Consider the following 27,738-nt stretch of genomic DNA (forward strand, 5'->3'; position numbering starts at 1 on the left):
TCACCAGTTTGGAAGCTCTCTGAACCCTATGCTTTTGAGTTTTTATGGAGGTGTAATTACTTGGGCATGATGATCGATTAAATCATTTGCCACTGGTGATGAAGTCAATCTTCAGGCCTTCTGCCTTCCCCTGAGGCTAGGGCAGAGGTGGTACCACAGGTTCCAGCCCTCTAATCATATGATCCATCCTTCTGGCAGCCAGTCCCATCCAGAGACTCTCAAGTTCTCTCTTATGCTTAGATTTCTCACAGACTTCTCAAAGGAGAAACTGTTGATGACTTTGGGGATTGGCATTCTGTCACTTCCTCCTTCACTTCCAGCCTAAAGTCAGAAAGGCTTTACTTCCTCCAAAGCCCTTTCTCCACAACTACCCCATTCCATCTTGATAGCTCTGGAAAACAATGACTGTACTTGGACATTTGCCAATTGATGGGGAATCTTGCAAACTCCACTGACAGCATCTTTCTTCCAAGGTTGTCTTCCTTCCCTCCCTCCCTTACTCCTTCTTCCCTCCCTCCCTCCTTCCCTCCTTCTTCCCTCCCTCTCTCCTTCCCTCCTTCTTCCCTCCCCCCCTCCCTCCCTCCCTCCCTCCCTTCCTTCCTTCCTTCCTTCCTTCCTTCCTTCCTTCCTTCCTTCCTTTCTTCCTTTCTTCTTTCCCTCCTTTTCTTTCTCTCTTTCTTCCTCATTACTGAGTTATGCCTCCAGCTCTGAGAGTTATATCTTTATCTTTCCATAAGATTATCTAACTATCCTTGCAATCAAAGGACATATTCTGAAGCAGGCCACTTCCTTTGACTCACACAGCCTCATGGTCTTTTTCAGATCACTGCCTGTTACTCAGAAGTTCATATCTCTTCTTTATTTGGGTACATCTAGAAATCTGTGTGATCCACCCCCTTGCTGAACTTCCCCTTTTCTCTCCATCCTGCAATGTGAAATCACGTCATGTTTCCTTCATTTTATCATGCTGTGTGACCACACAGCAAAGGCAAGATGGCATTAAAAAAGAGGTCTTAGGCAGGTTAAGAGGCCCATGCAGGGAGTTTTTCTAATTCTGAGTGGGATTACAACAGCAACTATGGATTAAATGGCACTGTATTAGTGAATTTTTTTTCTTCCCCTTTTTTTCCAAGTAAAGCAAGGCTCTATTTATATATTTATACTAGTTAAAGACCTACTACTTCAGCAAGTCATGCTTACTTTAAAAGGAAAATATTCAAAGTGGAAAAGAAGAAGTCAGTTACATGAGAAATCTCTAATTTGTAATATCATAAAATTTGTTATATGGGAAGAATTTATTACGCTAGTCTCGTTAGTGGCTGTTTTTCAAGATGCTGGTCTGCTTTTGAGAACATTTACCAAAGAGATATGAACTGAGAATTTGACTGTTGGTACTAAGCTGTTTTTTTTTTCTTTTTTTCTGTACTGGGATCATTTGATCATTATCTCAGATTGTAGCTTTAGATAGTGGATAGAACATTTGTTTTGTCTCATTTTGTTTTACAAGTTTTGATGATCATAGTAGCTCCTTGGCTTTTCAATCTTTGATGAGGCTGCAAAAAAAAGCAGACTGCTGGCTTCATAGGACAGCTGGAGACCGATTTGGTCTGAAGTCAAGCAAGTTCCAATCTTTTGCCTTATGCTTGGTAAGAATTCAGTGACTTCATCTGTGGCTACCAATATAACTTGGCAGTTGGAACCTTGAGCACTTTCTTTATGGAAGTATGTTATAGACTTTAGCAATGCCTGCCGCATGTGCAGTCAAGATGGCTACTGTTTATTTGCTATGTAATCCCCAGGGACTGAGGCACTGGGCACATATTTGAGAGCTCTCCCGCATGAGCCTCTGAAATACTGCAAGTCTTAGGCAAGCTGCTGAGTTCTGCTCAGGAACCTTGTCCACTAGCTTCTGAATGCATGAATAATTGAGTTCCCTCTTTTTCCAGGAATAGTTCCATGGGCTTCACTTTTGCCTGAATTTCAGCCTCAAATGGACATCGACTCTGCACTATTGTAAATTTCCCCGAGATAGGGTTCTAGGCTGCTGTGAACCTGGCCTATGTGAGTGGCCAAACTAGATTAACTTGGAAACAATGCAAGAAAGATTGCTCTTGGTTTGTTTTCAGTTGGGAATTCCACAGCTGATATAATAAAGTAGATTCCCCAATTGGGGGTACATTATCATCCTAATGATGAACAAGAAACAGACAAATTAGTAACTGAGATAACTTAAGTAGGGACGAGTCTATAAGAAGCCTAATTTCAAGAGGCTGAATTCTGAGGACCATGGTTCCAAGTCAGCTAGGAAATTTTTGAGACACATCTCCAATTAAGCATCAAAATGATAGAAGTAGAGCTGTGGGTCAAATGGCAGTGTACCAGCTTTGAGCATAAAAGCTAAGGGACTCTGAGTTTAAACCAAATATTGGCATAGAAGAAAAATCTATTTTGTTTTGCCAGTCCTGGAGCTTGAACCCAGGGCCTGTGCACATCCTTGAGCTTTCTCAAGGCTTGATGTCTACCCTTGAGCCACAGCACCATTTCCAGCTTTTTCTCTGTATGTGGTACCAAGGAATAGAACCCAGGGCTTTGTGTATGCTAGGCAAGCATTGTACCACTAGGCCAAATTCCCAGCCCAGAAAAGTCTAATTTAATAGAGCATTTCTAAGGGATGGGGGGCACAAATTGTCATGAAATTATTATGTGGGGAAAATGGTACCTTGCAAAGAGATAATGGCACAAAGGAACCAGTGGAGTGAAGATGGTGAATGGTATTCCAGGCAGGAAAAGAGAATGCGCATGAGAAGATGCTCAATTTCCTTTACAATCAGAAAAATGTTAAGTTTAAAGCATAAGGAAAGAAGTGGGCACCCTAATGTCAACCATGGTCTTCATTAATAATGTGTCAATTCCAAAATGGGTTATTTCTGGGATTTCCCATGCATATTTTTGGAGCTTCATTGATGTGGGTCACTGAGATTGGACAGAAACAAAAATAGGGCTATTATATCATCTTCAAGCTTAATTATTTCACCTTCTATGTTTAGTTATATCATTATAAGCTTGAAATGGACTTCTGTGGATGGGGTAGGACTGGGAATTTGGGATTTTGATATTAATTTTATTTTACACAGAGATGTGGAACGTGTTTTTTTTTATGGTTTTTCTTTCATTACCTCTTTTTCCTTGTGTGTGTGTGTGTGTTTGGCTCTGCTACTTCCTTAACTGAATGTTTTATTATTCTTTCTAATGTTCTATACCTTTATGTTTCTGACTTTTGCCTGGAGTCCAGAGGTGTGGGGCTGCTGTTTTTGGAGTCACCTTGCACTAGGATAATCCCCCTGTAATGGCATGGTATAGCCCTTTCTCCACCAACTCAAACTATCTCAGTTGTTCTAAAGCCAGCATGCAGCATGCGCTAGAGAAAGTTCAGTACCAGTTTTCTTCCAGAAGAGAAGACTAATTGTAGGAAAGGGCAGGCAGTGTTTAAAATCTTTCCATCTACTTCATTTTTAGGGACGTTCCATGCTCGATTTCTTTAGAAATTCTCTGTTCCTGGGAAGTGCTGCCAACAGACCATTTCCTTGTATCTCCCTTCCCTGTGGGGTTAGGTTTCAGTGATCTCTGTTTTGCTAAGTCACATACCATCTGTTCATTCACTTCCCAGTTTCCAATGTGGTTGACATCTCCAGTCCTCTTTGCTTTGTTCTTGTGGTTTATTTCCTTTTTATTTCTTTACTGTTACTGGGGGAGTAGGAAGGAGCACAGATGAACATGTCTGTTCAATCTGCTATATTAAATTAGCAACTGAATGTATCACAACTCATTGAACAAATGGAAACTTGCTCCAGTGATTTGTAATTTCAAACAACGCTGATGTTCTCACACAAAGGCCTATTCAGGGCAGTGTTATCAAAGGATGTGGTCCCACTGTAGAAATATTAGGTTAAGTAGATTAAAAATTTACAATAGATATTATCAAATATCTCAAAACTGGACTAGTTATTTCTGCCATTTCAAGAGAACAGATTATCTAACATATGAAAATAATCTGAAAAATAACTTAGGAATTTAATGTCAAATCTTACCTCTTCCTCTAGGTAGGCCCAAGAGGAAATTAGCTCCCTGTTGTGGGACAGAAAAGTGTAATCCTTCCTTTGTTTCCTGCTCACTGTAAATTGTTCACTCTTTAAAGCTTTCCTAGCATCTGGTTTGAAAGGAGTGTAGTTCAGGAAGATTGGACACACCTTACCTGGTATGTTGCTATTATTATTATTATTATTATCATTTTAGAATCTTCCTCTTTCTCTGATAGGTGATTTTGTAGTTTTCATTTTTATTTATCTGACTTTTTTTTTTGAGCTGTGCCTGCTTGTATCTTCTAAGTACAACACCAGGCCTGTAACAGCACATTCATCTCTTATGGCTGATTTCATTTCCATCAGCTACTGCCTGTCTGCTTTCTATTATCTTCCCTAACAAAGAGCCATTCCCCTCCAGACGGCCCTCTGGAGCAGGACTGTAATGATTCCTGCTGCTCTTTCCATAACAAGGTATGGAGCTGGCCCATGGGGAAGCTCCCATGCCTCTTTTGAATCATGAGGAAGAGGGCACCATGTGTTCTGAACCTCTTGGAGTGAGGAATGTGATAAGGGGAGAAATCTATCATTGATCTTTGTCTCCTAAAATCCTCAGGATTTCCTATGTGGTAAGAATGACCAGAGCATCTTTTGCAACAACAGGGAGTTTAGTTGCTAAGTCCTTATTAGCAGTTTTAATGCATAGAAATATTTCAGCTAACAAAGTAACATTCTGCTATCTGAGCGTGTGGTATTCTGTTGCCAAAGGTGCATGGATAATCTGATCATTCTGAAATTATTGATTTTCAAGTGGTGGCTTCTATGTATGAAATAGTACTGTAAGTGGTGGTAATGTCATTCATGGTTTGGGTTTTTTTTTTTTTACTTTGAGCCTATTTTCCTTGGTGATGACAAGCAATTTTATTAATTTTTTCCCCTGGGATCAGATTCTGCACTGAGAGCATCAAGCTTGCTGAGCGGATTTGTTCAGCTGGTGCTCTACCACTTTAGCCATGCCCCCATCCCATTCAACATGTGCATGATTCATTAGAGATGGAGTCTCAAGAACTTTTCTGTCCAGCCTGTCTTTGAGCTACAGTCCTTAGGCACTCAGTCTCCAAATTAGCTAGAATTATAAGCATGAGCCACTGGTACTTAGCTTTATTATTGTTTTTGATCACAGGATAATAGAGAACAATAATATTTATAGCTCTTTTCATCATATCTGAAATAACCTACTTACTGTGGGTTTGGGGGTATAAGTGCATGTAATAAATACAGACTCAAGTATATAAGGTGGTGCATGGCTATAGTTCTGGCTATTTATAGGCGTGAGATAGAGTGATTACTTGAGCCTAGGAGTTCAGGCCTAGCCTGAACAACATAGCAAAATTGTGTCATAAATTAATTAATTAATGAGTTAACTATGTAATCTGCAATTGATAACTTTTCAAAAGTAGTTACCTTAGAAAACTTTCAGATCAAGGAATCACTTTTCATAGTATTTCTAGATCATTTTAAAAATCAATTTAACTATTTTGCATTTCTTTTTGAATAGTCTCTAAATCTAATGTTATCTGGAGGAATATGAAAGAAATCACTTAGAGTTAAAACTGATGTCATTGGAATGGAACAGTGTGTTTATAAAAGGGTGGACTTAGTTTTCTTTTCTTTTTAAAAAATGATGTTTCTGTTACTTAATGTAATTGTACAAAGGGATTATCATTCAACAAGCCAGATTACAAGTGCAGCTCATCTTTATTAATATCACTTAGTTTTCTTATTTAATTATCTTGGCTTTTTTTTTTGTCAGTCCTGGGCTTGAGCTCAGGGCTTGAGCACTGTCCTTGGACTTTCTCAAGGCCAAAGCTCTGCCACTGGAGCCTCAGCACCACTTCCAGCTTTTTTCTATGTATGTGGTATCAAGGAATCGAACCTGGGTCTTCATGCATGCTAGGCAAACACTCTACCACTAAGCCAAACTGCCGTGCCCTATCTTGGCTTTTTAAACAGCACCAACAGTCATCTCAAAAGCTTTTCCCAATGGTAAAACCATGAAAGTAGAAATTACTACTTAAATGCAAGAGGGTTAAAGAAAGTACAGGTAGTAGGATTTTTCTTTTTTGGTAGTGGTGGTGGTCATGGGGCTTGAACTCAGAGTCTGGGCACTGTCCTTGAGCTATTTTGCTCAAGGATAGCACTTTAAAACACAGCTCCATTTCTGGTTTTTTGGTTAACTGGAGATGAGTCTAATGGGGACTTTTCTGCCTGGATTGGCTTTGAACCACGATTCTCATAGCTCAGCTTCCTGAATAAATAACTAGGATTACAGGATGAGCCACCAGTGCCTGGCACCAGTTTTTCTTTCTTTCCTCATGAAAGACCCTCTTCCCTGATCTGCACAGCAACCAACACTGGTAAGCCATTCATATCACTCTCCAGATACTCTAGTTCTCTTTTTAATCTGATCACATTAAACCTGCAACTCATCTTGATGACTGTGTAGAATAATCTCAGCCACATGCTGGGAAATTATCTCTTTAGTGCTTTGTTGACTTGAAGCCTAGGTGAGGAGTTTTGCTCCTGAGACCTTATTAGCACTTGTTCAGGCACAGAATTAGTTCAGAGAACAAAGGATTAGACTTGCTCTATGGTTAAGAGCTGGCCCTCAGATCCTCATTGATTGTAGTTCTTGTGACTCTCTTAGTCCTAGCTCACAACCAAGTCCTCAGAAAAAGCATGGCTTCTGTTACAATGAGGTTGACCTTTCGAATGAAAACACCAAGGCATCCTTTGTACCATATCATCCCAGGCATTTCCTTTAAATAGCAATTGGTCAGTAAGATGTCATTTCCCCTGAGAGGAGCTTTGTACCTTTGCTCCAGGATGAGCATGATCTTTGGAGGAATCTGACCCTCTATACAGACTGTACAGAGCCCAGGGCTTCCGTCCCAGTCACTTACCAAAGGAATTCCCCAGAGCCTGCCTCTACCCTTTTGAGGCATGGCCCATTTGGCAGTGAAAGGGTCCATGATTCATTTCATGATGCTAGCTTTCGCTCTTGAGTGTCTGTCCTCCAGATGGATTCAGTACCTCTGAGCCATACCCTTCCTTCTAGAACACAGTATCTTCTCTTTTCTCATCTTTGACCTGCTTACTACAAATACTGCATAGCTCTTCTTTAGCGTCAGGATTATCTTTATAAGAAGACAAAGAAGAGAAAAATACAAAAGCCTTGTCTCCTTCGTTTTCATTTCCTTGTCTTTGTTTTTAGATTGCTTCCTAGCATATACAGATAAGTCATATAAAAAAGTAAGTCATATTACTTACTTTTACTTTGTGTTCTTTTCCTGCTTGTGGAGTTTGAACTAAGAGCCTCATGTTTGCTCAGTTTTGCTTGCTTGAAAGCTTTTCTACCAGTTGCACTACATCTCCAGCCTAGCTTTTGCTGGATATTTTGTAGACAGGATCTCAAAAATCATGGGCATTTTTGTCAGTGCTGGTTTCAATCTATGAGCCTCCAGTTCTGTCTCATGAGTATCTAGGATTACAGGTGTGAGCAAATGGACTCCCAGAAAGAACATGCTTCTTTAACCAACATTTTCCAGGCCTTTATCCAGTAACAGTGGTTAACTCTGAAGGCATGCCCTTCTCATCAAAAGACATGGACAATGGGCAACATTTTCCCTCCATTAGTGAATCACTGGTGGACACATGCAGTGGCTACTCTGGGAGTGACAACCCCACACCCACGACCATGATTCCAGATACATGAGCCACATCTCGGCATGGTTTCCTAAACCAAGACCATAATAGGCCACTCAGTGGTGACTGTGCTTTGCTCTGATTTCAAATTTAGTGATGGTTTTATGAATCCTAAATCTGAATCACTGAGGTGATGAGGGAGTTCGTTTCTCAGACCTTGTGTGTCCTCCCTCATTTCCTCCTCCCCGTTCTTCTTCCTTCCTTCCTTCCTTCCTTCCTTCCTTCCTTCCTTCTTTCTTTCTTTCTTTCTTTCTTTCTTTCTTTCTTTCTTTCTTTCTTTCTTTCTTTCTTTCTTCTTTCCTTCTTTCTTTCTTCCCTTCCCTCCCTTCCCTCCCTCTCTCCCTCCCTCCTTCCTCCCCCCCTCCTCCCCCTCTCTCTCTCTTTGTCTCTCTATTGCTCACTTTCTCATAAGCAAAGCCTGGAGGACTTTAACATGCAACCCAGTTCCTCCTCAGTGCCAAGCCCTGAGTTCACTGCTTGCCAACCTTACAAGACTCACACCGTCTTTCACAGAGTAAAGAATGAGAAACTGTGGGCAGGGGCAGTGCTTATTGCCTAAGAACTCCTTTGGCTCATTGCTGTGATGCTGGAGATGTCTGCCTGTGCTTTGGTTTATTTCACAACTCGGGAAAAGTGCCACTTATCATGGGTTTTCATTGATAGGGTAAAGTTCCCACTGCACAGAGATGGGTTGCCAAAGAAGTGTCTATTCCTAAAGGTTCTTTTTTCTTTTTCTTCTGTCCATTCAAAAATGATGATTTATATTCACGTAAATACATATCTGCTTTACAACTGCATATGCCAGTGTATCACTTGGAAACTTTTATTTTAATTTTTTGATTTTTCCATTGTATACCTGCTAGTCTCATTAGGCTACTCTTTATTCTGCATATAAACATACTGTGCTTATGGGATTTTCTTTATCTAGACTTTTTTTTTCTACATTCCTCCTCAACCTTTATGCACTTATTGAAGTGCTTCTACTAACATCCTAGTTGGTTCTTTCAGGAGCCTGAGGTTAGTACCTTTGTTTGCAAAGTAACCTAAATGGACTGAACTGGTACTAACAATTAGAGACATTTTATGGAATGGTTTCTAGCCAGGGCTTAAAGTGCTTCAAGGGACCTGTGGGGGGGGGGGCGGGGGAGGGAGAGCCAACAGACTCACGAGTAGCTGGAATCTGGACCTAGAGCATCACTAGAAACATGCCAATTATTTCTCCGTCTTATCCTCTTAGTCTTAGGGACTATATTAGAGCACCTTCATCTTATTACCATTGACTCTTTGGGCCAGATAGATTTTTCTTCCACTAATATCTTGTGCATTGTAGGATGTAGCACCCATGTCCTTTGCCCAGTAGATCCAAGCTGTATCTGAATTGGTGCTTGCAACGCAAAACCTTCTGTTTCAATCAGCACTTTCTGGGCTGGTTAGGCTGCTGCTTTTCGACACATAAAGTGTACCTATCAGGGCTTCTTTACCTAAACTCATTCTGTACCCTAATACTCCAGTTTAGACCCTTTGCCAAGTATCCCCAGGAGAGTCAAACTGCCCAACGGCTGGGAACTACTAATGCAGATTTCTTCTTCATTCTCTTGCCCGGGGACTCTCTGTAGGCAAGGTAAACAGGGCTCCTGCTCCTCCTTGCTCCAGCTTGACTCAGCTGCTCCATTTCCCACTTCCCAGCTCCCAAGGCGCAGTATCTCAGGATTTGATTTCATCTTTGAGTTTATTTTTAGGGAGGAGGATGGGAATGTGGCTTCCTGGTCCAATCAGAAGAGGTGGGGAGATGCAGATCTTGCCATACTCCAGGGGAGGGCTCCCCTTTGCTATAGCAGGAATTACCCCGCAGGGCAGAATCTTCCACCTCGGTCTATCTCTATGAAGCATCTAATAGTTTCAGTATCTATGGGGGAAAATCTAAACATTCTTATAGAAATATTGTCTTCTTAAATGGTACTGTGCATGAATGAAAGTTGCCTAACTTAAGGAGGTGGTGCCGAGTGGTGTGACAGCACAGGCTCCTGTTGGTTGTACCCTGTGCCAGACAAGGCTTGGACAGATTGTTTGATCCTCTTTGCCTCAGTTGCCTCCTTTTACAAATGAATATAATCATAACAATTATAATGTCAACAGTAGTCAACTCTTGGGCATCACATATCAGATGTCCCAAAGCATTCTTTTAAGTGTCAATTAAATTAATTTGCTTAATTCTCACACCTATAAATTTAAACTTTCTTTCAGAATTATTTAGGAGAAGCACTTTCTTTTTTCTTTCCTTCTTTCTTCCCTCCCGCCCTCCCTCCCTCCCTCCTTTCCTTCCTTCCTTCTTTTCTTCCTTCCTTCCTTTCCTTCCTTCCTTCTTTTTGCACTATCAGGATTTGAACTCAGGACTTCACATTTATTCAGCTTGTGTTCTACCACAAGCCTTTAGCCTTGCTTTTTGCTGGGTATTTCAAGATAGAGTGTAAAAAACTTTTCTTCTGGCCTCCAGCCTCAATTCTCCTGGCCTTCTGAGCAGCTAGGAGTATAGGTGTGAGCTATATAACCTATCTGGGGCAGATATTTTTTTTTAGTGTTTTATAGAACAAGCCTTGAAATCTTCCAGCAAGGTCTGACACCCAATATGCCTGTACTGGAGTTGAAATCTTGAAAGAGGAGATTAAGGTTAAATGAGATCCTAAGTGACGGCCCTGATTTTGTAGAATTGGTGCTTTATATTTCAGTTTGTTTTCTAAGGACGTTATCTGGGTAAGTTATAAAGGAAAGAGGTTGATTTTGGCTCACAATTCTTGGCCAAGTTTTCAGTGCCAAATCTGATGATGCCCTTCTTATTGGTAGAGTTCTGAAGTAGCACCAAGCACCAAGACAGGGAACCTGAGCAAGTTCTAGCCACATTGGCTTTTTGTATCAATCACACTAGAGATAGCACATTAAACCGATGAATTATCCATTCCTAACGCCAGAACCCTAACCATTTCTTAAAGGTCTCAACTGGTCCCACCTCTAAGTAGCACATAACTGGGATTAAATTTCGTCATGAGTGCCAAGGGGAAGAAATCATACTCAGTCCACAGCACTCTTTAAAAGAGACACTGGGAGTTCATGCTTTCTTTCCTTCTTACCGGGGTATAGACTGAGGCCTGTGGAAACATCTCCAAACCAGAGAAATTTCATCAGACACTGAATTTTCTGGAAATTTAATCATGAACATCTAGCCTCCACAACTGTGAGAAAGATTACTTTTGCCAGTCCTGCAGCTTGAACTCAGGGCCTGAGCACCGTCCTTGGGCTTTCTCAAGTGGTCTGCCACTTGAGCCACAGCACCAACTTGGGCTTTGTTCTATGTATGTAGAACCTGGGTCTTCATGCATGCTAGGCAAGCACTCCACCACTAGGTCAAATTCCCAGCCCTGAGAAATGATATTTAAAAAGGAAAGAATAAAGCATGTGAATTATATAGTGAAGACTTTATAGTCATTCATCAGCTTTTTATTTTTGCTGTTATTAAGAAAAAAATGGTGTATTCTTAAGAAACAAGACATCAACACACTGAATTTGTCCTGAGGAGTGTAGATATCAGACATGAAAGGCCAACATGTGCTCTTCAATCTTACAGCTAGTTAATTATTAAACAAAAATCATAATGCTTATTTTATTCTCTTCAGATTATCCTGAAGATCCTAAAACGTTTCAGTGGAACTCTAGTCTTCACCCACTTTTATCTTGAAAGTATCCATTTATTCTTAGCTCTCAGTGGTCAGTGAGGATATTTTGTCCTTGCCAGCATTTTCCTCAGAACCTTTATCAAAGGAAGGAGAATGATTTCCTTATGTGAACCCAAAATGTCACAGGAAAGTACACTGCATTCCTGGTCTAGTGCAGTTGGTATTGAGGTAGACTGTTTATTTCATGGCATTTACTCATCAAACATTGCATCACTTTGAAAGAGGAAAACACTTTTGAAAATTATAGTGAAACACCATACTGGAGTAAGGTTTTCATTTTATACAACATGTTCTTAGTCGATTAGATTATAGTAAACCTTGAAATAAAAATAGTCCACAAAGATTCTTGTTTTCAACTCGTTAGGAAGACATGAAGTAAGAAAGACACCTTTATTTTATTTTACTTATTTATTTTTGTGGGTCATGGGGCTTGAACTTGGCCTGGGCACTGTCCCTGCACTCTTCAGCTTAAGGCTACCACCCTCCCCTTCAGCCAAACTCCACTTCCCTTTTTCTAGAGATTAATTGGAGAATCTCAGGTCCTTTTGTGCCCTGGCTGGCTTTGAACCTTGATCCTCAGATCTCAGCCTCCTGAGTAAATAGGATTACAGGTGTGACCCACCACACCCAACTGAGACACCTTTATTCCACCTATCAAAGAGGAGACCCAAGTTGAATAAGAAGTGAATAAGGGTGAATAAGAAGACACATACAATATATGCATAAGGTAGCAAATACCAGGTATGCCAAATATATAGGAAACGTGTGAATTACAGGAAAAGAATGAATAATGTATGCACTTGTCACAGCTGTTTAAAAGTAATTTTAAAGCCAGGTGCCATTTGCTCCCACCTATAATCCTAGCAGCTCAGGAGGCTAAGATCTGGTGATCATGATTTGAAGCCAGTACAGGCAGGAAAGTTCATGAGACTTTTATCTCAAATAAATGACAAACATACTGGAAATGGAGCCAGTGGCTCAAGTGGTAAAGTGCTAGCCTTGAGCACAAACACTCAGGGATAGCACCCAGGCCAGCGTTCAAGCCCCAGGACTGGTGAAAAAACATGTATTACTTTTCCTGGCAAGAGGGCAAGTGTTCTAAGAAATTCAGAAAATATAGGAACAGCTCATTCATGTCTCTCTGTCTGTTTGTGTGCATTCACCTCTACGCCCTTGTTTATGCAAAATGTGCTATGAGGGTCATAGCACATTTTCTGTTCTGATTTGAGTTAAATGTGCATCATGTACACTTTTTTGCTGTTCTAGTCCTTGTAACTACCATTCATAAGGTTTTATTATAGTTGACAGATTGGACATATCTGTGTGAAATTCAAGGAAAGTTATTAAAAAGGGAAGAGAATATAGACACATGGATCTGGCATAAGCTGCTTGTAAAGAGTCTCAGTGTGTAGTTCAAAGTATAGAAGCAACTAAATACTTAGATACAATCATGAAGAGAAACAGTTTAAATAGTATTTCTGAGCTTGAATTTTTCTTCTTATTCTTCTTTCATTTTCACTCAATGTCTACTTCTTTTTGTCTTCTTACTATATTTCCAAGGGGAAATATGAAAGGTGAAGATTCTGAATATCTTTTTGACAAATTTTCCTTTTAATAATCTAAGGAAAATATTAAACGTATCAGAAAAATGTTAGAAAAGTATGTGTGCATTTTCTTTTTTCTAATAAATATTACCAAATTAGTATTAATGTTATTTACAAGTAATTTTCTAACCATGTCATTATTTGATCTAGTGATGGGTACATGTTTAATTTCATTAAGTTTTTAATTTTTTGTGGGATTAGATGTTATGGAAAGCTCTGGCTCTGAGCTATATCCCCAGCCTCTGCTTAGGAACTTTATATTATGTTCTATTATAAAATATTATATTGTATAACTACCAGAATATACGTCTTACTTTTTAATTTAGAAAGTAACTAAAGGGAATAAATGAAGATGGAAAATCTTTCTGCTGGTATTATGGGGAAGGAAATTAACATTTGTTCATATGTGACTATTTTAATCATTTTCAGATGCTTTTCCTCTATTTTAATATTGAGTTGTAATTAATGCTCGATTGCATGCCATAACCTTATAGTTAATAATTAAGTTTGGTTCCAAAGACAGACATGACTGACCTCATGCTGGGAAGCCTGTGCTTTAAAATGTAATATTTACAGTCATACCACAGTTGTAAAGGCCTTAAAGGGCAGGTTTCTTTATTACTATTAATTTCAGTGAGAGCCCTTAGAAGTAGAGCAGGATATTCTGGTAGAGAACTGTGTGTTTCATTTTCTTTACCCAAAATTGTTCCAAAGCCAAGAGCCACTTAATGTGACTAGTTACAGCTACCTTGTGGTCCAATGGCCTCTTCTTAGCCCTTCTCAGATTGTTTTCTATATCCAGCTTGAGAACACAGGTCAGTGATTTCACAGGAAGTCTTCATATTGGGAGTGTGATTTGTTTCCACAATTTTTGAAGTTCTACTTCATGTAGCTATCATTCTCCAACATTTATCCTGATACAGAAGAATTGCATAATCATAAGCTACTGACATTAGAATTCCTTTTTGTCAAATTCAGATAGTCGATAACAACAATAATAGTATTAGGAGCTAACAGTTGCTATGGGCATATCCTGTGTTTCCTGGTGTAATGTGCATTATCTCAGGTCAATTTTTACAACTCTGTGAGGTAGGAATTGAGATTCAGAAAGCTCAATAATAAAACATTGTTTACCTATGTTCCAAAGCAGTTTGGAGGTAGCAACAGTCATCAAAGAGATGAATGCTAAAAATCTAGCTAATTGAGCAATGAAGCTTATAGCTACTAGTCAAGTACAATTGCAACACCTACCTTCTTTGTGAAAGAAATAGACTTGTTCATGTTCAATCTCTTAAGCCACCACTGGCCTACTTGCTAAAAACAACAACAAAAACAAACAAAAAACACTGAAAAGGCAGATTACATGTGAAAAAGAAAGGTAGAGGCTGAGGTGATCCTGTGTAATGCTTTCTCTCATTGAATTAGGTGACACCTCTTGTGGAGAAAAGGGAGAAGATGGTGAAAATTCTGGAGATTTAACCCCACCGTAGTCCTTGTTGCAAGAGGAAAGAGGTCTTTGTTCCTGCCAGTAGGTACTACTCATGGATCTGTCTATCCTACAGTCAATACTGTGCAAGGACCTGACTTACAGTAGATTCTACTCATGGGCCTGTACAACAGAAAAGGAAACAGGCTCACAGTCACTAAGTAAGAGATGACTGAGTAAGTGGAAGAGAAGTCAAATAAGGTCACTGAATAAGTGAGGAGTAGAGTGAGGATTGAATCAGGCAGGTCAGGACAGGCTCAGGCCTACCATTGATATAAGGCAATGGGAAATAGAAAAGGAGAGGATAGATGAGAGTGAGATTAAACAAAGTCATGGTGAGAGTTGGACTCATTGCTTATAAGAGTTGGAGAGTAGTCAGAATGACTCAAAGTTTTCCAGTGTTCTGAGTTAAAAAAAAAAAGTAAGGAAAGGTCAGGCACCGTTTGGCTCACACCTGTAATCCTAGCTATTCAGGAAGCTGAGATCTGAGGAATGTCGTTTGAAGCCAGCCCAGGCAGAAAAGCTCACAACTATCTTACCCCCAATTAACTATCCAAAAAAAAAAAAAGACTGAATTGGAGCTATGGCTCAAGTGGTAGAATGCTAGCCTTGAGCAAAAAGCTCAGGCACAGTGACTATAGCCTAAGTTCAAGCTCCCACATTTTTCATGATTGAATAGCCAGTGCTTTTCTTGGACATAGGAATTCATTATACATTTTATTAGGTCCTGAAAATTTGAATGTGCAATGTAGGAGAAAGATCAAAAATGAAGATGGAGATGTTGTAGAGTGGTCCATTCAAAGGGGATAGCTGGCTGACAGAGAAAGAAAAAATCAGTTTCACAGATATATTTTGTATTTGAAATTCCCAATGCTATAAGCCAGAAACTGTGACTTAATTTATAGTCAAACCCTGATATTAGTTCACCCTGATCGTGACCCTAATGCACTGTACAAAGAACAAGCCTCCAGGTGACCCGTGTACAGCCATTTCTATTTATCCTTCCAGGTTCATTGTTCATCCCATTTCTGCCCCTGTTTGTCTGCCCTGGAAGGTTGGCATTATGGATAGTATAAACTGAGTTTCTATTGAGTTCATTCAATGCCTCAGCCCCTGGGATTCTTTGGCTTATTATCAATTCCTATGAATTGCACAGGCCTTTACCCAGAACCACCTTCTACAAAATCACTCCCAGCCTGCTTTCAGACTTAGTAGGGGTAAGAGAGTAACTATTACTGTGAATACCTTTACTTGTTGGATTTTATTAACACTGCCCTTACATATCTTTGTAACTAATGCTTTTGTTCACGTCTCTTCCATTTCCTAGCTCCTTCTGGACCTTGACTAATACATACTGAAAGCTAGATGGAACTCATGCTTTCCAAGACTCTTGAGCTATCTTCATAAACAAAGAGGATATCTACTCTGTGGGCCTCAAACCTGGGAAGCAATGGAATCTGTGCAGAAACCTTCAACCTTCAATTCACAGTTTATTCATTACTATCAGCAGATAGAATGACATACTTCACAATTTCCACCATTTTTCAAATATATTCAAGTGCCTTGGTGAGTATATAACCTCATTTTATCTGTTATCTTTATATATTTTCTTAACAGATTATGTATTTAAACAAAATGATTATTGCCAGGTTTGGCTAAGTATGGATTTGAATGTAAAGATGGTATTCATATATTTAAAAAAAAACTAGTTCTAAGGTCTCGACTACTGTTAAAAGATCACAAATCTTTTGTTTTGGAATTCCAAACTGGAAACAGGTAGACTGATTTGGCTAAATCAGAATATGAACAAGGACAGACCACCAACAGCTTAAAAGAATGTTTGTAAATCATTTCAAGAAAGAAACTGAAATCTTCATTCTTCATTTAAAAAAACACCCCAAGTACCCCACATTCTCTAGCTTGGCAACACCTTGTCCTTTGAGTGACCTGCTGTGGTTCAAGCGGCGAGCAGTCGACAGAACACAAAAATAAACATCTCCGAGGGCCTGTGGAATTTGATGGCCTGTGTAATACAGGACAGACATTGGGCCATGGGCCAGGCTCAGTAGGTGAGCGTGCCTGCAACCCATATTGGCTTTTAGTCACTTTTCTAAAGCAAGAAGATGGGGGAAAATCCGGTAGAAAATCAGGAGTAAAGTCAGGTAGTAAAGTTCTGCTCCTAGCTTTGGTCTAGAGGCAGGGCCTAGGCTGGCACCAATGTTTCAGTGAGATGTATTCACTACAGAGTTCTCTGAGTTTGCAATGGATAAAAAGAACAGAGAAAGGGTGGGGGAGGGGGTCTTGCCCCTTGCCCCTGTCCTACCTGCCTAAGTGATTTGGGAAAAAGAATTCAGAATTAGAGAACTGGGGATGTTCCTTCACAAAATGGTTCTGAGTATTTGCTTCAGGCACTGTCCTGGGCACTGGAGAGAGAACAGTCAACAGGAATCCCCTGTCCTGACTCTTTAAGCACAGACCTGGGCTTTTGTGCCTGCACTATCTTTCAAACTGTAGAGCTCCACAATACTTCACTGTGTGAAGGGTTAAACTTCTAGCCACCTGACATACTTGACTTATTGTCTCTGCCGGGCTAAAAACATGGTATGTCAGAATGCAGTGATTACAGACTGAGGAAAAGATGTACAGACAGGCTGTACCTCTCTTCTGCTGATTACCAAAAGACTGAAATGCAACTCAAACCCCAGATTCTCCTCTGCAGCCAAGAAGCCCAGGGCATAACACAATCTGGCTTAACAAATCCATACTCTGTAAGAGCACACAATTTGAATCACACACAAAATGTATTCATTGATCCATGTAAATAAGAAGCACTAACTTTATGCCAGACATTGTGCTAGGTGTTGAGATACTATCTTACACACACACACACACACACACACACACACAGAGGGCCACAGCTCAGGACTGCTACTTATTTGACATGTACTTCCACCTAAGAGAGAAAAGAACTCCATTGCTGCAGAAAATGGTAACTGGGGACAAATTCTTAGTTAGGAGCTGTACTGCCAAGAACTCAGAAGTAAGCATTTTTTCTAATGTTGCCTAGAATCAGTGGCTCTGTGAATCAGGAGCCGAATGGGTGGGAAAGACTCTTGCTTTTTACTCTGTGCCTCTATGTGAATCACTAGTTGCTCCTTTCCCTTCCTTTCTGTAGACTAAGTACCATATAAATCACTCTGATGTTTATTCTAGGTCTTATGTAAAGTATTTCTATCCTGAAAGTATCACACATAATGTAGAAACATTGGCAGCTTCTTCAGCAAAGGTCAGTGCTTCAGATTAGTGCCCAAAGGTCTCCTGACAGACATCCAAAATGTTCTCATTGAAGTCAGTAATTATTAATTCCCTTGTTACCAAGACTGGCTTGAGGAATAAGCAGAGAGCAGGAGAAAGAAAAGAAGAAATGCAGATCATCCATTTTTCTTCATGAAAAATTGCATATTTTTCTTTACTCATCTGAAATGTCATTGAACAACAAGAATAAATCTATGGATAGCCAAAAGCATTCCTAAGACCCAGAGATCTAAGGAAAGTAGCAACAGTTGGATCCCTGAGCAGAGAGAGGTTCTAGTTTTGTTTTTAATAACTTCCTTGCACTTTAACCCTTCTTAGAACTTGAGTCCCCCCTCCCACAAATATGAGTTGGTTAATTCACCAGCTGGAACACTTTGCTCCTGTGTTGTAAAGGCTTTATTTAAAAAAAAAAAAAGAAAAAGAAAAGAAAAAGTTGAAAGTCTTTCACAGCCTACTTGGAAAATTGCCTTTTAATATCCGTTAATATACTTAGTTCCTCTTGTTAAATGGTGCCTGGAGATACAGGTTGGCTAGAAAAGAACCAGACATTTCATTCTGGGTAAGAGGGAACAGAAAATATCAGGTGATTGACAGGGGACATATATTTCTCTGTGCATGAGAAGAAGCTTATGATTAAACACTTTTAGCAAACTAAGCTAAGCACTATTGTATGTGCTGAGGGGATAATATCAAAAGCACAGCAGTCATGACTTCTACCAGGGGCCAGTAGTGAGATTAAGAACACAAAAGTTGAAGTCAGATGTGAGACTCAATCTTAGGTAGTAAGAGCATTGCTTACTTCATCTGGAACATGAAGATCGTCATGCTTACCTAGTGGAGTTGGCATGAAGACAGAATGGGGTTACATGTGCAGCAGTGAACTTAGAGACAGGTGGATTCAATGCGTTCTTACTGTTTGCATCTGGAAGTCTCCCAGTGCAGCTGTGTGATTGGATCATGAGGATCTTAATGTCATCAATGGATGAATACATTGGCGGCTTTGTAGCTGAGTGACAGATTAGGCAATAGTGGAAACTGTAAGAGGTGGGGCTTACTTAGCGGTGGTAACTCACTGAGGGGCTTGTCCTCACAGGGTGTATTTTGTCTCTGAGTCGTCTTCCCTTGCTTGTTCTTTCTTTCTGCTTTCTGGTCACAGGGAGGTGAACAGCAAGCATTGTTCCACTCGGTCTACGCCACAATGTTTCATGTTATCACAAGCTCAGAATCAATGCAGCCTAGACATCATGGACTAATACGTCAGAAATCATGAGCCACAATAAACAGTTCTTCCTTTTAAATCATTTTTCTCGGGTGTTTTGTCATAAAGATGTAAGGCTAACACATGCCCCAAAATAGTGGATTCTGGTACTATTATTGTTCTGTGGCTTTTCTCTTTTTCTGTCTCTGACTAATAGTCCAAGAGCTGGCTGGTATCTGTGAGAATGTGTGCCACTAAGCCCTTCTAGTTCCCTCGGTTGATTTCCATGCTGTAGGTCTAAACAGGAGACTTCTTGGATGATAATGGCTTCTTTCAATTTAATTTCCATTTTAAATTTAATGACCTATTAAAGCTTTTGATTCATTTATTTTTTAATATTAAATTACCTTATTGTTATTATAAAGGTATGTAAAGATGGATTACAATGACATGAGTCAGGTAATAAGCACATTTCCTTTTGTACAGTGTCTTGCATTCCCTCACTCTTGCCCAGTCTTTCCCTCCCACCTCCACCCACGAGTTCACTTTCATCGGTGTCCAGCGAGCTATTCTGATGCACTTTTTTACCCTTTTCCCTTTAAGTTCTGTACCCTTCCTCCGACTCTCCTGAAGATATATATATATATATACATATATATATGAATACATAAAGAAAAAGAAGACAGTATATAGTATGATGCTAAGAAAAGGCCTCCAGGATATAGAAACAAAAGCCATATAATGAGTGTTTGTTGTCCTTAATGTACTGTTATCTCTCATCTCTTTTGCCGTCCCTTGGTTATCTCATATTGTTACAGTAGTTCACTGTATTTATCTGATATATTGTATATATGCATATTTGGTTATTTGAAATAGGATAGGGAAGGGGGGAAACAAGATGAGGGATGGGGGTGAGGGGATGGAAATGGGGACCAAGACATGAGAAAGGGTATCAATGTTTGTGAAGTAATGCACCTGCTATCTGGTGAATACAATGTAACCCTTCTATTAATTACAATCAAATATATGGAAAAAAGAAGACAAAATATAATTTAAAACAGAGAGATCTCATTTCTATATTTTGGAGTTCATTTTAATGTATTTATATATAATTTTATATAAATATAAAGAGGCACATAGGCATTGTGCCTTTGTCTCTCTCACTTATGTGTATCTTCTTTTGGTCTGAGCATGTGTGAGTATCTAGAATCCTGAATAGTGCATCATCTTTCGTATGACCTAGAGAAATCAGAACTGACTCCATTCGTTTATTAGGCATTGATTAGGCTCTTGCTTTTCACCAGGCTCTGTGTGTGTGTGCGTGTGTGTGCGTGTGTGCGCATGCACACACGCGAGCGCACGTGTGTTGTAATTTGGGGATACTGAGGAGAATGTGGGGAAACAGTTTCTATGTTTGGGAATTACCAGCTTGGTAGCAGTGAGAGGCTGGTAAGCAGAGAGTAACCACGTACCTAGTAAGTATCAGGAGAGCTATATATACACAGAGGTTGCTAGGAAAATCTCTTGAAAAGAGTGACCACTTTGAGCCAGTGAAAGCAGAAGTGAGAGGTAAGTAGGAGGGTAAACTTTTTGGGGGGGGGCAGTATGGGGACTTGAACTCAGGATCTTGGACTTCCTCAGCTTTCTGGCTCACTGCTTGAGGCAGCCACACCTCTAGCACTGCTTTGGAAATGGGAAATGTATAGAATCATAGATAAAAGGGAATATACATGATGGATAACAGTGAGACTGACAGTAAGTTGGTTTTCTCAGCTGTCAAAAGTTGACAACATAATCAATTACTTCATTTGGAGAATAGGCATCAGTAATTCAGCACTCTGGCTGTTAATTAGGAAGCATTACAGATAGGAAGTGATTCACACAGGCTTATGCTATTAAATAGTGGACTTGGACATTGTCGTTCATACTCTGGGCAATTTCCTAGGACCTCATTTTGCCTCTAGTGTAGCTAGAAACCAATTTTTAAAGTCAAGAGTATTGCTACAGGTTAAGCAGGAGACAGGCAGGAGGGACTGAGGAAGGAAATAATGGAAAGTTGATGTTGGCAACCTTCCAAAGCAAGTGGTTGTTGAACCTGTTTCTTGTTACGTAGCAGAATATTTTCTCATGAAAGACATTGGTAGGTACTCTACTGATAAAAAAAATTTCACTTCAAAAAATATCACTAAAGGCAACAGAAAAAGAGTTGTTCCTGATGATGGGTAATTTTTTGTGTGTGTCAGTCCTGGGCTTGAGCTCAGGGCCTGAGCACTGTCCTTGGACTTTCTCAAGGCTAGAGCTCTACCACTTGAGCCTCCGCACCACTTCCAGCTTTTTTTCTATGCATGTGGTACCGAGGAATTGAACCCAAGTCTTCATGCATTCTAGGCAAGCACTCTACCACTAGGCCAAACTCCCAGCCCCAGTGGGTAATTTTTTTTTTAACCTGGACAAGGGCTTGAATTCAAGGACTAGACATTGTCCCTTCTTAAGTTGTTGCACCCAAAGGCTGGTGCGCTACCATTTGAGGCCCATCTCCACTTTCAGCTTTTTTTCTTTTGCAAGTCCTGGGGCTAGAACTCAGGGCTTGCACTCTACCTCTTGAGACATAGCACCAATTCTGGATTTTTTTAATGTATGTGGTGCTGTGGAATCGAACTCTGGTCATTGTGCCTGCTAGGCAAGCATTCTTACCACTTGGCTAAACTCCCGGATCCCACTTGCAGCTTTTTATTGGTTAATTAGAGATAAGAGTTCATGGACTTTTCTGCCTGGCCTGGCTTTCAATTGTGATTCTCAGATCTCCACCTCCTGGATAGCTGGGATTTGAGACATGAACCACCAGTACCTTTCGTGATCAGCTTTTATTTATTTTTTTTAAACAAGGAGGGTAACATGAATTGAGACTTGAGTTTTAAAAAATGATATTAAAAAGCACATTGCTACAGTTTCCTTTGTTCCATAAAACTATTTTCTGTAGGCAGAATAAGATTCAGAATAGTATTTTAGCAGTTGATCAAAAAAATACAATGAATCAGAATCTCACCACTCCTATTGTTTATAATTTTAGGTATACCACTGACTCAAAAAATATTTTTTCTGTATATTTGTTTAAGATCTGGTGAGTTAATATTTAACAAGAATGCTCAGGTTAATATTGTAGGAGAACAGACTATTTTAAAAGACTCTAGGAAACTAGATTCACCTTATATAACCGGTGGTGTTTTTTTTCTTTTTCTGAATACATATAAATCTATTAGCTGGCTTGAGATACACTTACATGCACTGTTTTTTCTCACATAGTGAGTAATACTGTATGCTTACATTCACACTGTAGGTTCCGCCCCTGTCCTTTCTTGCATTCACTCACATGAATAAGTGCTTGAGCATTAGCATTGCACGGGCATCTTGCTGTTAAGAATGCCAATTGCAAACAATGATTTTTATTGAAATGTCCTGAACATTGAGACTGCCTGATCAGCCAACACTGTTAGCATAATAACAGCTTTGCCAGGGGAGTCCCTTCACTTCTCTCACCTTTGACTTCACCATTGTGAAAGAAGGTAAAGGAAATGGTATTTATTTATTTTGTTTGTTGTTTGTCTTGTTTTTGGAGGCATGGCCTATGTAGGGAAGGCTGGCCTCAAACTCCTTCCTACTGGGGGAGGGTGGGGTGGTCAGAGTATACTACCACTACAGTCACATAGCACCATGCCCAGCTCTCCTCTTCCTCTCTCTCTCTCTGGAAATAAGGTTCATCTCTGAGGGTCAAGGCAGTAAGTCATGAGGAACTGTGAAGAATAGCACTGGGTACAAATGTTTTCACATCAGTCACTTTACCCACCCTAGGGCACTGTGAGGATAATCCTTTTCTGTGCTGTTACCCAGCATGCCTCTGTACTAGCAACAGATCTCTGTACGTCATGCTGTCACTGCAGCAATCCTGAGATTATTGCTTAATTTTTTAATTTGGATTTATGTAATTGAACCCTTTTTTATATTTCCTCACAAATTGTTTTTTATTTATAAAATGTGGAAATGTTAAAGAGTGCATACTCAACTAACACAATTGGAAAGGGAATTACCTGGCTTTAGCAGAAGCAAAATAAAAATGAATGATGCTTAATATTTTTATACAGCAATGAAGCATTTTATTTTACCATGGACTATTTCTTACAGTATGATTCTTCTGGATAATCACTTCATTTTTAACGTGCAGTATCAGTAAATGATAGGACTATTTTTAGTCCGGAGACACCATATAAAAGAGATTTTTTTGCATTCACATTTATCTACAGAAATAAAACTAATATATATATATATATATACATATTTAACACAGTTTGGCAGGTGAATAATAGCAATCAAATCAGTCCAACAATATCACTTTTTGAATCCTCTAAATACTTTTTGTGGCAATTACAAGCATACAACTTTTACATAAGGTTTATTTAGCTTCCCTCTCAAGATGCATACAAATTCTTTTCTTATTTTAACATTGTACCATAAATTATCAAAAATGTTTCCATATTTAATGTTATCTTACTAACGATTACTGTGAGTGCATGTGCGTGTGTGTGTGTGTGTGTGTGTGTGTGTGTGTGTGTGTGTGTGTGTGTGATTGTGCCCTGGTGCTGGGGCTTAAACTTAAGACCTAGCTCTCTAGTTTAACTTTTTTGCTCAAGGTAGTGCTCTACAATATGACCCACACTTCCATATCTGGTGTTTTGATGGTTAATTAGGGGAAAAAAAAAGTCCTTTAGCCAGCCTGGGCTGGCTTCTCACCTAGATCCTCAGATCTCAGCTTCCTGAGTAACTAGGATTATAGGCATGAACCATTAATGCCTGGCATAGTTATAGTATTATAATTACTTGTATCATAATTTCTAAAACCCTCTGTGTTAGTTTCTGTCACTGTAACAAAACACCAGAAAAAGGCAGCTTCTAAGGAAGATAGGTTTAGGTTCATAGTTTCAGTCCATGGTTGCTTGGCTCTGCTGATTAGGCAGATAGTGACAGTAATGGAGGAGACTGGCTTACCTCTGGGAAAATGGGAAGCAAAAAGAGACAAGAAAGAGCAAGAGTCCAGATATTCCTTCTGAGGACATGTTCTCAGAGATCTAATGTCCTTCTTCCAGGCGCCTTCTAGAGGCTCTACCACTTTCCACTAGTGCTGGGCTGAGCATCAAGATTTCAGCATGTGTGCCTCTGGGGGATCTTCAGGACCCAAGCTTCACTTTTTGACCATTTGAATTGTTTCTGCATTGCTTGTAATGTAGATATTTTGATTTGCTCATAGTGTTGGGCTTCTCAAATCGTTTTCTTAATTTTCCAAATATGGAAAATATGAATAACTTCCTAAATCTTGATCTGTTGTATTATATTGCTTTCTAAAAGGACTGTTCATCAGCATTTTGTTTCAGTCTTCTTTAACAACAACCACTGGCACAAACTGAGGATGGTCCTTGTACTGGACATGTGTGGATAGGTTGATTAATAGTCATACCCTTGAAAAGATCTAACCCTTGAGGGTTATTAAATGGAAAAGCCTAATAAGATACTAAAAGTTTCCCGAGTCTGACATTTTTCACTTGTATAGTCAATTCTATTATTTCAAGGCTGCTATTTCATGTATGTTTCTGTGGGGCTCAAGGAGAATCTTGGACATTAGCCCAATTGGAACTGAGAAAGAGAGTACAATACAAACATGACTCACATATAGATGTTCTAAAAGCTTAGTTTTCTGGCAACATCATGTCGGCAGAAGTTGTTAATGTTCCAAAAGGAACTAGGAAGTCCATGCCATCAAGTACATTGTAGTTTTGGCAATTCTTCAAAATTCCAAGGCCAACAAGCTATCACCCTATCACATCCTGAGCTCACAGACTGGCCTCAAACCCTTGAGTTTATATGTGGTTTGGATATTGTGTGCCTCCCCTAACAAAGTCCAAGTGCTAAATGCTTGATCCCTAGCCAGTGGTCCTCGTGGGAGAGATGGCTCAGTGGGAGATCTTCAGGTGATTGGAGACAGAGCCTTGAGCAGGACAATGGAACTCTGGTCTCTTTCACAGAAGACTTGCTTTTCAAGCACTTCTTCCATGATATGTTGCTCCTCTTCTAAAAGGAGAATATTCACCTGTCAAGGTCTCAAACTCTCAAATCTCTGAGCCAAAATAAACATTTTCTGGTTACAAGCTGATTACCTCAATTATCTATTATAATGACTAATATTGGCCAGTGACTCATGTATTAGAGTCTGTAAGTTTTACTGTAAAGTCCCTAAGTGGAGAGAGAATTCACTGTGAGTTTTCTGACACATATGGGGCCTGAAAGAATGTCATTCAGAGATAAAACATCAAAATAAAACAAAGATGTAAACGCCCAAACAAAAGCATCATGTAACATACAGTGTAGCCATTTCAAGTCTATGAATCATTTCAAGACAAGTTAAGACAGAAGGCTGTAGACTTCTGTCTGCAATGCATAGTAAATATTTTAGGCTTTGTGAGACATAGCTTTTCTATTCTGACTGTTCAGATCACCAAAGACAAATAGAAATAATAGGTATGGTCATCATCTAGAAATTTTTTTAACCAACAGAAGCAGACCATTTTCTGTTTAAAAGCTGTAAATTTGTCAACCCCATCTGTATAAGGAAATTACCTTATGTAAATGGTAACAAGTGAGGTAAGTTGCTTAACACACAATAATATAAATAAATAGCTTAAATTCTTTCTTAGTTCCTTTGTTTACTTAAGATTACTTAGGAATGCTTAATATATTCATCCTAAGCTACCCTGAGGCTATGGTGATGTTTTGGATATAATCAAAGGTATTGGGACAGAGACACCAAAATATGGATGCTCAAATATAATCAAAATGTGTTTATATTTTATGTGTCATATTTTGTGTGGATATCCAGTGTGAGTAGGACAACTCTTAAGAATTATCTGGGGTGGGTCAGGAGTTTGGCCTAGTCTTAGAATGCTTACCTAAAATGTTCCAGGTTCAATTCCTTGATACCACATACATAGAAAAAGCCAGAAATGGTGCTGTGGCTCAAGTGATAGAGCTCTAGTCCTGAGAAAGCCCAAGGACAGCGCCCAGGTCCTGAATTCAAGCCCCTGGACTGCCAAAAATAAAGAATTACCTGGGAACGCTGGATTTTTCTGTTTATAGCTCTGTCTTCCCCAAATGATGTCTTGGTTTACATATTTAGAGCTGTCTCATCTCTCTGTATGTGTGGCAGTCTGTTGTAAAGAAAGTTCCAGAAGACCTAGGAAAGTCCTTTTGCCTATAAAATGGCATGTACTACTACCACTTAAACAGTTTGTTATCTACCTTCAAGAAAAGCTAAGGAAAATGGCATCAAACTTGGATACCATGAGCAGAACTTGATTAAAATTTGAGAGGCTTGTAAAATTGGAAAATTAAAAATAAAAAAGAGAAGGAATGTAGGTGCCAAAAAAGTAGTGAATAGTCTTTGATCTAATACAGTGTACATAGTTATACATAGTTATATCAATAGGAACATTATAATAGTTTTTTTTTCAATTGAAAAAAAAGCCTACTTTTGGACATGGCGATAAAGTAAAAAAATACATTCCTGTTTTTGGTTATAGATGGCTAGCAAACTTCATGCCAGGTAGCATTCTATGCCTATCTTGAAGGTCAACAGGAAGTCACTGGACAGAAAATTCTTCTAAGATCATATCTTGCTGTTGGAAGAAGTCAAAGAAGGAAGAAGTCAAAGAAAGAAGAATTAACACTATGGCAAAACGGAATAGATCTGGTTCTGTCACTCCTCCTGATGGAGGCTGGGGCTGGATGATTGTGGCTGGCTGTTTCCTCGTTACCATATGCACCAGAGCAGTCACCAGGTAAGTGGGATTTTTCTGGTTAATTTGTTACAATGACCTGGATTGTCTTTCCTTTTAAATATACTTTATTCTCTATCTAAAGTCATTATTATGAAAATGTGTGTGTGTGTGTGTGTGTGTGTGTGTGTGTGTGTGTGTGTGTTTGCTTGTGTGGTCTCATTGATGGCTCAGTTATCTTCTTCTTTGCAAGTTCTGATTCTCAGGAGTTCTAGATAGTGGTCTCTTTTTTAATATCTGGTAGGTGATAGTATATTTAGGGAGGTTTAGATATTTTTAGACTAAATCCAATGCCTGTTCCAGTCATTTTCCCCCATAAATAGCTCTAGAAGATGTGAAAATGTGTGATGCATATACCTTTTTGACACTTCATCTTCTACTTATTATTATTAATTTGAAATGTGAAAGAATATAAACAACATAGGGATTGTCCTGATTTTCTCATTAGAAGAAGAGTTTGTTCCATCATATTTTCGTAATGAATCCATTGTCAAGGTTTTAAAGATTTACTAGATGATGGTAAATTGGCATAAGTTGATATGACTCCAGGGATGGCTAAGTTAATTTCTGCAAATCCACTTTTCTGAATTTTCTTACCTGTAATATTGATGATGATTATTAGTTAGCATAAATCTTAATCATTAAGACTTTACAGTGAGAGCTGATAGACTATCTGAGTCAAAATT

At 39.3% G+C, this 27,738-nt stretch overlaps 1 protein-coding gene across 3 annotated transcripts in view; it reads left to right on the forward strand.

Moving 5' to 3' along the window:
- Slc16a12 (solute carrier family 16 member 12) overlaps positions 1 to 27,738 on the forward strand; it is a 56,761-nt gene that overhangs the window by 15,046 nt on the left and 13,977 nt on the right. Inside the window, exons 2-4 of one of the 3 annotated variants that reach the window (XM_090346297.1) lie at positions 14,602 to 14,708; positions 15,990 to 16,228; positions 26,798 to 27,055. In XM_090346297.1, the coding sequence (XP_090202423.1) occupies positions 26,946 to 27,055 (110 nt within the window). In that variant the 5' untranslated portion in view covers positions 14,602 to 14,708; positions 15,990 to 16,228; positions 26,798 to 26,945. Of the gene's footprint in view, positions 1 to 14,601; positions 14,709 to 15,989; positions 16,229 to 25,810; positions 25,863 to 26,797; positions 27,056 to 27,738 lie in introns of those variants that run through there. The other 2 variants (XM_090346296.1, XM_090346298.1) reach the window with 2 other exon arrangements.

The sequence above is a fragment of the Megascapheus bottae genome, chromosome 15, assembly GCF_031878675.1.
Source record: "Megascapheus bottae isolate mThoBot1 chromosome 15, mThoBot2.hap1, whole genome shotgun sequence".
NCBI classification, from domain to species: Eukaryota; Metazoa; Chordata; class Mammalia; order Rodentia; family Geomyidae; genus Megascapheus; species Megascapheus bottae.